The following is an 11,205-nucleotide window of genomic DNA, read 5'->3' as shown; positions in this document are numbered from 1 at the left end:
AAGAACAAAACGACAGCAACTTGTCTGTTCCCCTTCCCCCAATTCCCCAGCACTGTTCCCATCCCCCCAATTCCCCAATAAAAATATTAAAAAAAAATACTGTATTAGGCATCTTTGTATCTGAATCTTTACTTACATTCCTGATTATTTCCTTAGGCTAGATCCCTAGACTAAGAAGTATTTGGCTAAAGGTTATGCATATCCAGAAAACCTGGGAGACACGTGCTGCTAACCACCCCACAGCTTGGAACAGTTGTACCAGCTCACGCCTTCATCAGCAGTATATGAGATTTGCATGTTTTTTAGGCTCCTTGGCTTTGCTTAAACCTTGCTAAACAGGTACATTGCAAAATTTTGTTCCAAGTATCAGGTTCAGCTTTAAAAGGCATAAAATTAGCAATGAAAAGACCCGGCTGACTCAGGTGAAGTCTATTTGTAGCACCATGTTTAAGGCCCAAAAGAAAACAAAATACACGTGACTTTCTTCTGACTTGAGTGATGTGATTACAATCTTTTACTCAGGCTTGAAGTGTTTTTATTTATTTTCTTCCTCTGAGTTTATATTGCCCAAATGTCCTTCGGCGGTTCCAAATACCAACTCCACTCCTTGACCATGTCCTGCTCACAATAATTTGGAATAAATGTCAAGCCAAGGTCTGAGTGCCCACAGGAGAGTGCCCGCAGGCAGCCAGCCTGTGAGAAGGTCTGGGCCGGGCAGGCAGTCTCCTGGTCTTGATCCTACAGCATAGTGTGATCAGAGTGCCAGCAGTGCTGTGTCATGCCCACCTTTTTCCTGTGAGTCTGGAGTACTTAAGAGTCCCCCCATCCTCCGCATCTAGCACCTCCATCCCAGGGCAGCTTCTTTCCCCAGAATAGCCTAGTCAGTTGTTTTCTCTTTTTATCATGCCCTGTACTATGGGTTCTACGTACTGTAGTATTTATATTCCATATAGCTCCTTACATGTCTTCCAGATACTTTAAAAATAACCCCATTTTATGGTGTTGAAGGAACCGAGCTCTGAAGAGTATGTAGGCTCAGCGTCTCTGCCCATCATCATGGCTGCAAGACATTTGGGCTTCCATCCCAACCAAAAGAAACCCCTGGAGTGAGCTGTCCCACCCTCTGGTTCTTTGTACGATATGCGAGGCTGATTGTAGATTGGTTTTGCTTTTGAAAGAAGGATTATTGTCTAACTTTTATTAGATGTAGGCCAATGTTAAACTGATGTCTTTGAACATATGGTGAGTAGAAACAGGGAGGAGAGTCAGGAATGTGCCGGGGTAAGAGGCGAGGGGCTGGGAATTTGAGTGGACGCCAGCCATCTGCTAAGCAGAACAGTGAGGGCCCAACTCACTCACCTCCCAGGCACACACATTCCATGGAACCTTTGTTTCCACCCTCCTTCATGCCAGACTGCCAGGCCCTGGCCCGTGTCTGTGTTCTGAGTGTTTGCACGAGATATTGACGCCTTTGAAGATCTTGGCATAACATGCAGCTCGGCAAGACTTAACCCAAAGTAGTGGGGACAGGGAGGCAGGGATCGCAGGGGATTGAACCGTTTCTTGGGATGAAGAGGGCCGTAGGGAGGTTGTGGAGTAGTCTTAGTAGATCGGGTCTGGCTTCGGAGGGTTTTGCCCCTGAGGAGTCAGGGTTTTGGGTAGACTAGTTCAGAAAAAAAATGGTTGGAAGCATCAGAGGCTGTTTGAGATTAAGGAGGAATGGCCTCATCTTCCACTGACTGTCTTTTAGCATCACTTACCTCTGGGCCGAAGCTTACAGGGACATAGGGTTTCTTTTTCCTGTCCCTAACACACCACATCAAAGTCAGGCATCTTTCCTGGCTTAGGAGACCCCAATTTGAGGATATGGGGTGCAGTAGTCTAAAAACATGTCCCTCTTGATGTAGAAATGGTGAGTGTTTCAAGACTGATTTGAATGTAGTTCAGCTGAGGCCCGTGTGGCACCTGGGAAGAGAGACTGCTATTCAGACACCGCCAGCCCCCCATTAAAGGTACAGCTCTTTTGAACAAGATGGTCTGGGGTAGACTTGTTTGGGTAGCTCAGCCTTGCAATTCAGGTCATCAGAAAACCATTGGTAAGGAATGGTTTATGCATGTTCACAGAGGAGGTAGGCGTTGTTGATGTACAGATTTCTTTGCTAAAGATTACACGCAGGGCGGTAATGCCACCTTGCTTTGGGCGATGGTGTAGTATCTTGGAAAGAGCTTTGGAGCCATAGGGACCTGGGTTCCAATTCTGACTTCAGCACCTAATAGGTTTGTGGGGAATTCACTTAACCTCTGTGATCCTGTTTTCTTACCTGTGAGACTGGAATAGTAACAATAATCACGGAGCAGATACGGGTAATGGGAGCAAGGCACCAACACAGAATAGGTAATTAAGTTCACTCTTACTATGAGTTGAGCACATCATAGTTTATGAAGCTCCTGTGGATGTGAGGGTCGGCTCTGGTGTTAGCCATCCTGATGGAGGTTGGGGTTGATGGGAAACGGCTGTGTGGCTACCCAGGCATCTTCTTCCCGAGCTGGTGCTTATGTGCCCCCAGCTGATCAGGAAGACCCATCCAGGTGGAGGAAGGGTGAGGTTCCAGGGTGGGTGTTTGATGGCGTGGCCCCTGTCACTGAGCTCTGCTGAATCCTGCAGTCACAGTGCTCACACTCTTATTATCCCCTGATTCTCACACAGCTTTGGGATAAAGGCAGGGCAGGAATGTCCTCATTTCACAGGAGACAGAGGCCAGCCTTTTGTAGGTAAACGGCCTGGACTCACCTGCAGGAGGGTCATCTGGGATTCAGGGAGGTGGCAGGGTATTTCTTATGTGAGATTAATGTATGACACAGACCTCAGCTCTATCCGATGAGCTGGCAACTCAGATATTAGAAGTTAGGCAGATGAGGATTAGGGGGAAGAAAGTTTAATAACCATCTTAACACTCATGAAAGATCACTGTGCAACAGATAAGGATCATCTGTTTTCTCTCTACCCAGACATGAAACTAAATTGCAGCAGTAAAGATTCAAGTCAGGAGTAGGGAAGAATCCTGTAACGTAAGGCCTCCTGAATACACTGTTTCTTCTGTTTGACATAGAGCTTTGTCGGGGTGGCTGGTGGCTTAGCGCTGGTGCCGAGAGACCTGCCTGCCACTGTACCATTCTTTCCTCATTCTTGAGGCTCCTTTTACTGAATAATAGAGTGGGGTTTATACCAACGACCTAGAAGGTGAGCCATTGATTTTCTAGACTGCCTGGGTATCCTGCGACAGTGAAGGGCTTTCTCCTTTTGCTCCTCAAGTCTCACCTCCTCCCTTTTGCTCCCCTTCAACTGTCTTCCACCTCAGAAGAGCTCAGCTGTGCACATGGTATGCTTGCTAGGGTCGAGGATTATGACTTGCACACATGTACCTGCTAGAGGTGTGGGATTTCTTGTTCTCCTGGATTCGCCATGGTTCTCGGAGACTTTTTGGTGCAAAGTCCAAAGATAGAGCCTGAGGAATTAAGGAAGTTCAAGACCTAGTCCCTTAGTCCAGGCCACCATCACCTTTGAATGAATGAATGAACAAACAGCTGGATGATGTCTTCTTTGGAGGATTAGGACATGCATGTTAACAGGTGACAAGCAGAAGATGGGAGGGGCTAAAAAGATGTGCACCCAACAGACATTTTCTGAAAGTTCAAAGTCTGAAGTGTGTGGGCTCACCTCTTGGGAAAAATCAGCAGAGGAGGGCTCTTGGGTTGACTTTGAAGATGGAAGTACTTATAGGGCTCATGTCCTGTTTTCTAGAAATATTTTGTCAAAGTAGTGGTGAGTAAAGGAGCAAGAATGACTAAGATTTTGATGGTTTCTGTCTTGCAGGCATTACTGGAGTCCATGGAATTATGAGATGTCAAGAGAAAGCCTCTCTTCTCCCTTTCTTTCCTGCTCCAACAAATATTTTTAAGTGCTTCTTATGGGCCACACACTTTGTTAGGTGTTGAGAATATCTTGAAAAATAAGCTTGATGAGATCCCATCCCTCTTGGTTCTTGATTGTAAGGTATTAAGTGACAAGTTGTTCTCAGAATTTGGACCAAGGCCTTGTTGGGAATAGTTTTATGAAGTTTATTAGTTAGGGTCAGTTTTAAATTATAGAGGGATTCATTAGAAATGACATGACGTTTAGAGTTAGCTCAAGGTTAAAATCCCAGCCCTGCCTCTGACCTGCTATGTGCACATACCTCTTGAAACGCCAATTCCCCAGTTTGTAAAATGGAAGTAATATCACCTCCCTCCTGGGGTTGTTACAGGGATTAAATGAATTAGCAGAGGACCTGGCACATAGCAGCACCTATTATTACTACCACTTTCAGGGGCTATTTGGGCTGAGGTGTTCGTTCGGTGCATCATTTCTGCTGCTTTATGAGAGAGAATAAGATTGGATTTTACAAGTCTGTAAAATTAGTAATTTCAGGATCATATAAAGAAAGCAGGGAAAAAAAGTCTCCCCCAAAGTCTCATCATCTAGAAAACTGTCTCTAATGCTTTCTGGACATTTGAGACTGATAAAAATGATTTGTCATTCCCCCCATAAAATTGAAGTTTTTGTCCATATATAAAAGTATTTTCATACAATTTCAGGAATTTCCACTGTTTACCTCAAAGTTAGAAAACCCTAACCTTGACTCCCAAGCACACATTCCAGAGTGACAATCAGGCCAGGCCCTGTTTTCATTCTCTCTAAGGGCTTCTGAATCTCTTGGTTTTTACAGTCAGGTGGTTCTTCTTTTCAGTGTTTTTTTCCTAAGGCCCAAGTTCTTAAACTAAGAATTGGCTGCCTTTGATTATCTTTTGCAATATAATTACCAACTAGACGCTTATTAATGAACTTCTTAATAGCTGTTTAGAGAAATGAGTTTAACTTCTGATTTCCTTCTGTGTATGATTTTGTTTGTGTGTTTTGGAGTAAACTCAAGAGAGAGATTGTGAGAGCCTATCTTATGGGTAGAGCAGAAACCCCCCATCTTTTCTTGTTTCGCCTTTGCCTCTTCATCCTGCCTCAGGGCTCTTGGTGCTCAGGCCTTCTGACTGGCTTCTGCCAGCTGTCAGAAGAGAGAACAGTGGAGGGTCTCTGGTCCACCTGATCTGGCAGTGAAGGGAGCGGGCAGGGTTTGGAATGGTTTTCCCTCTGCTCCCTGATCCAGAGCCATTCGTATCTAGAGCTGTGTCAGGACGGGAACTGTGATTGGCAGAGGACTCATTTGCAGTCCATGCGCCTTGGAGGTGGGCGCCTGCAGCCCACATGCTGTACTGAACTTATTTTCTTGGCTCCAGTGCACAAATTCCATAGAGAGAAAACAACCCGCCAGGCTCTGTTTTCACACTCACATACGGGCTTCTGAATCCCTGTTTCTTGCAATCAGGTTGCCCTTTCTTTCAGTCTACAAAGATACATGTCTTACCGGTCTTTTCCTTCTGAAATCAACAGCCCCTGTTGGAGGCGCCTGGCTCTAGATAAACTTCTGCACTGCACAGAGAAGGCTGGGGCCTCAGGACTGCGATGTGGGGCTGCTGCCCTAGTTCATAGGCCTGTGTCCTCTGTCTTGGATTATTATCAGGGCCTCCCAACTCTCCTCCCTGCCTCTGATCCAGCTTCTACCAGGTGCCTCAAATTTCATTCAAAAATACCATTTGTTGATGCCATTCCCATTTAAAACCTTTCAGTGGTGCTACTCTTAGCATAAAGTCCAAAGCCATGTGCATGGCTTGCAGTGTTCTCTTAAGTCCTGGCCCCTACCTACCTCTTCAACTCCCTTCCTCACCCTCACCCTGTGTACCAGTCATACCAGCCTCTCACTGTTCCCCCTATTTATCCTCTTCGCAGTTTTCTCTCTTTATACTTACGGTTGCTGCATCCAGCTCATCTTTGCTCCCCTTTGCTGCCTGTGGAACATTCTTTATCCTCTAATACCAGCTCCAGTGTGACGGCCTACTAGGATGCCTCCCTTGGATGCCCTACGCAGGGTTTGTTGCTCTATGTTCTGCATTCTTGGGAGTTAGCATATTGATTACAAGTGTGGGCTCTAGAGTCAGAAGAATCCTTTGTTTCAGTGCCAGTCTGGCCCCTACTTAGGTGTGTGACTGTGGGCAAAATGAATTACCTACCCGCCTGCGCCTCAGCTTCTTCATCTGTAAAATGGGGGGAGTATTAATTAATAAACCACAGGTTGTTGTGAAGATTAAAAAAGGTAATGCTTTAAAGTACTTAGGACAGGGCTTGGCATAGTTAGCAATAAATGGTATTTTTTATTGTTATTCTCTCAGTACTTTGCGTATGCCTCTGCCAGCTCTTATCCCTTCTGTTTATAAATATTTCTATGTGTCTGCCCTACTAGACTGTGTGCTCCTTGAGGACAGGTGCATATATTCATATTTTCTGACCCTCTGTAGAAGTTTACGGTAAATGTCAGTTGCATGAGTTATTGCACACAGATTTGCTTTCAGAATGGGAATGGGCAACAGGTAGAGTGGGGAATGCTTAAAACTGGGTTTGTGGAGGCTCACCGACTCAGAGTGGATGTGACCTTGATGCCAGCCGGTTTATCCTTCTCCATGCCTGAGTGAACCCTTTCTGCTGCCTCCTGGAACACAGTCGGTGCTTTTATGTTGTCAAGACAAGGCAGAGGCGATGTGAAAGTTAGGCATACTCTAGATGCTAAGTTCATGTCCATTTTGTTTTTGTTTTGAACTGTAGGTGACATGTCTGAGAGTAAAGCAAAGAAGATTGAAATCAAGGACGTGGATGGGCGGACACTGAGTAAGCTGATTGATTACATCTATACGGCCGAAATTGAGGTGACCGAAGAGAACGTCCAGGTAAACCAAGCCCCAGCTCATGGCTCAGTGTACTGCACACTCAGGGCCCACTGTTTCATAGCATCATTTCATTTAACCCTCACAACTCAGTTGGCAACTAGAGAGGAAACTAAAGCTCCAAAGCGCTTAGGTGACTTTGGTCACATCGTCAGTAGGTGGGTAAATGACCCTCAGGCTCATGCCTGCCTGACCGCAGCACCCAGGCTCTTCACCATGTGGCCATATACCTTGGAATGAGCTTGGGCCGCAGAGCAGAAAGTCTTCAGCTCACGTTGGTTCAAACTCTTGGTGGAGGAAGAACTGCAAGCCTGGGTGACCCTACTTCTCCCCACTCATCCTTTTATCGCAGAGATTTTGAGTGTTGGATTGTGAAGCTGTTAAAAATGTTTTCCAGTTTCAACATTAGTCAGCCGAGTGCCTCTGAGAATGTGGAGGTGCCAAGCACCAGGCCTGAGCCTCAGCAGGGCCATGGGGCTGTGAACCGTGTTGTCTGTGCTTTTTCCTCCTGTCACTGCCCTGCCCTTGTCCTCAGCCATCTGGACCCTTGAAAAGAAGAGCAGTCAAAGATGCTGCTTCACTGAAAGGCATGTGTCTACTGTGGGGACACGAGGCATCAGCCGCACGCCTCAGCTGGCGAGGACCCTACACATCACCAGGCTGAACACAGGCACAGGACACACTCTTGCTTGTCATTAAGGACCTCGCTGCTTATTTATCTAGAGTGCTGGAAAGTTCCTGTGATATGAAGGGTTTTTCTTTTTTAAGCGCAGTTCCACCTTTCTTATTTATCGTGAAGCAGATACCTCTCTAGTGACCAAAGTACCCATCACCCTTGTCCAGAACACCATCCCCTTTTCCAGGATTGAGGTATTTGGGAGGCCGAATTGATAATCATGTATTCATTCAATTCAGTCTGCATGTTTGTGTGCCTGTTATATGCCAGGCGCTTTGCTGGGCAGTGTGGCTGTAACAGCGAGCAGTGGTGATTCCATGGCCGACCTTCATGGAGTTTGTGATCTCGGGGTAAACACAGGTGCTCATCACATAAGCACACAAGTCGTGTCTGTGCACAAATTGTGACAAGTCTTTTGAAGGAAAGGAATATGGCGTACAATGAGAGGGTATATCAAGGGGATTCAGTGTAGATGGCAGAGGGGACCTGGAAGGCCTCTTTCAGGAGGTAAGATTTACGCTCAAGCCTGGAAATGAGTGGCAGTTAGCTTGGCATGGTGAAGGGTACTCGTAAGTGGGTGAGGGGTCAGGGTGCAGGCACCCGGGGTCTGAGGCTCACGGTATGGGGCCTACAGGGCCTGGTCCACTATAGGGCCTGCCTTTGTCCCTGGGCCCTGGACAGACGCTTGGGTTGTGTAGTGATCTGGTCTAACCCTGCCTCCATCCTCTATATAAAATATAAAATGAGATATATTTTATACACAGTAAAATGCACAGCTATTCCATTTTGTTTCTGGCCTTTCCCATTTGGAATGGAGTGGACAGTGCAATGGTTACATCCTAGGTCTAGCAGCAGAATTTAAACAGCGGAATGACTTTTGGGCAGTAACAGTACATGCAAATAATTTAGTATAAAATGAGTATAGGGAATGTATTGAAAAAAATTTTTTAAATGAATGATGGTTATATCAAATCACTATCACATTTAAATAAATTCATTTAGATACTTGATATAAATATTGAGATTTACAAAATGCAAGAAATTACATTCTTTGTAACTCTGATGAGAAATGTTAGACGTCAACCTAAAAACGTGCATGGGGTAAATAATTAAAAAAAAATCTCACATTAGGGTGTGTCAGTCACTCATTAATCATATAGCATGGTAGGCAGAATAATGGCCCCCAAAGATGTCCACAATCCCGGGAATCTGTGCATATGTTAGGTTAAATGTCAAAGAGGAATTAAGGTTGCAGGTAGAATTAATGTTGCTGATTGACTGAACATGCCACGGGGAGATTACTTTGCATTATTCAGGTGGCCTGATGTAATTGCAGGGGCTCTTTAAAGCATAAGCAGGAGGCAGAATAGGAAGAACTAGAGAGATGTGACCTGATAAGAACACAATTCTGGCTTTGAAGATGGGAGGGTGGGGCATGAGCCAAGGTGTGGAGGTGGCCTCCAGAGGCCTGAAAGGCAAAGAAACATTCTCCCTCAGAGCTTTTAGAAGGAACTGGCCCTGCCGACACCGTGCACCGTGAGTTTAGCCTGGTGAGGCCCGTTTGGGATTTCTGACTTCTAGAGCTGTAAGAAAATAAATTTGTGTTGTTTTAGGCCACTAAAACAAAACAAAACAAAACAGAACACAAACCCCCAAAACAGTATGTGTAGGGGGAGGTCGTAGAATTGTATGATTGAAACCGGCTCTTTTCCTCCCTTTTCATCATGTATTTATTTAATAATTTTTTTTTTAAGTACAAGGTGTTTACAAACTTGGGAATTAAAAGATGTTCCACTCTGGATCCTTTTCACCTGGCTAGGTATTTATCTTTACAACTTTGGTCTAATCCAGTGGTGGTCTCTGTAACACCAGTTGTCTTAAAGCAGGTAGCAGCAGATAGGCTAATTAGAGGACTGGAGAAAATGACTTCTCCATTGCATTTTAAAAAATGGCTTTGTAGGGGCAGAAGCATGGAGGCCAGAGTGAAGATGTTCAGGCTCAGAGCACATGCACAAATAGAGATGAAGCAGCGATTGAGTTTGAATGGAGACCTGGGTCTGAGCCTCAGCTTTGCCACTCATTCTCAGAGTACCCTTATTCTAGCCCTTTCCCACTGAACGGTGTCAGTTTCCTGTCTGTAAAGTGAGGACATGCAACTCTTCTCTGTGGCCAGAGAAGACAGTGGCTCAGCCAGCCTCTGATTTGTTTTCTCCTCCTCCTACTAGAGTTTCTCTGATGTCCACACTGATGCCTTCAGGATCAGTTTTCTCATCTGTAAAACACGAATCAAAATGGTACCCATTTTATTTTGTTTTTTGTTTGTTTGTTTTTAGCTGAGCCATCCTGCCACCTGTTGGCCACTCAGCAGCAGCTCAGCCCGGGCCAGGACTTGAACCGCTGTTGCTCAGAGCTCGCACTCTTGAGTGAGCTCTTCACCAACTGAGCCACTCGGCCGGCCCAAAATGGTACCCATTTTATTGGGTGATCATGAGTCAGACTGTCTGCCTGTAAATCCTGGCTCTGCCATTTACTAGCTGTGTGACCCTAAGCAAGTTAATTAACCTCTCTATGCCTTAATGTTTTCATCTGTAATATGTACATATTAGTACTTTACCACATAGCGTTGGTGTGAAAATTAAATGAATTAATTTAGGTAAAGCACTTAGAAGAGTACTGCCCTGTGCCAGCAGACAGTCTGGGCACAGAGAGCACTATGGGCACAGAAGCCCTTTCACCAAGGACAACAGGGTCTGAAGCTGGAGACAGTTGGCTAAGCATGGTTGCTCTGTAGTGTGGTAGGGCAGGGTGCAGATACCCAGGAAACAGGGAATGGTCCTTACCACCTCGATGAGGATGGCCAGGCCAGGCCTCACTGAGGAAGTGTTGTTTGGGCCAGATTTCAAGGCAGATTGGGAGTTCAGGCCTGCCTCCTGTCCCCACCGGCCTGTGTCCTCACTGTGTAAGCACCCCGATGGGGCTGCTGTGCTCATGTCTGTGTACAGGGTGGGGAGCGGGCAGCATGTGCAGGGGCTCCCCTGGGAGGCACAGTGTGGAACCTTCAGGGAACGGTGCACTGGTTGGAATCAATGTGATACACTGTTTTCCTTTTTCCGACCTGCTTTAAACTGTGGTTTGGTCAGGGGTGACCTTGAGGGAAAACAAAACAAAAGAGGTTGAGAAGAGAAAGCCTGGATCAAAAGGTGGCTGCTTCTTCGTGCTGTTATGTATCTGCGGAGGTAGTCGCTCCCAAGCTGTCGATGAAGAAAATGTTTGTTGAGGATTTGCCCTGAGGAGATGAGCATGGAGGCACTGGGGCTCTTCTGGGAGCCTTAGAAACTAGAAACGAGGGTAGAGATTTATAGCTTCGTTAAATGGCCGGGAGAGCTGCGCTCCTAATGTCTTCCCAGCCACACACAGCTTGGAGAGACTGAGCTGCCCTTCTCAGGTGGCGGTAACAGGCGTCATAACTGACACTTGTTAATACTCACTGTAAGCCAAGCACGTGCTGAGTACTTCGCATGCATTATTTCCTTTCTTCTCGTAATCACCAATGGACTGTTCGACTGCGATCCTACTATGACAGCTGAAGAAACTGATATTCAAAAGGGGTTAGATGGTAGTACCCATGGTCACATGGGTAGTAAGTGATAGGGTTGGGGTTT

At 45.9% G+C, this 11,205-nt stretch overlaps 1 protein-coding gene across 6 annotated transcripts in view; it reads left to right on the top strand.

The window, feature by feature from the left end:
• Positions 1-11,205, top strand: part of KLHL3 (kelch like family member 3) — a 256,432-nt gene that overhangs the window by 177,404 nt on the left and 67,823 nt on the right. For all 6 annotated transcript variants that reach the window (XM_019661575.1, XM_019661580.1, XM_019661593.1 and 3 more), the window contains one exon: positions 6,749-6,870. In XM_019661575.1, coding sequence (XP_019517120.1) covers positions 6,749-6,870 — 122 coding nt within the window. The remainder of the gene's footprint in view (positions 1-6,748; positions 6,871-11,205) is intronic.

Source organism: Hipposideros armiger, unplaced genomic scaffold, assembly GCF_001890085.2.
Source record: "Hipposideros armiger isolate ML-2016 unplaced genomic scaffold, ASM189008v1 scaffold_11, whole genome shotgun sequence".
Taxonomy (NCBI): Eukaryota; Metazoa; Chordata; class Mammalia; order Chiroptera; family Hipposideridae; genus Hipposideros; species Hipposideros armiger.
Note: the sequence above shows the minus strand (reverse complement) of the source record. Positions and strands in the feature narration are given on the sequence as shown.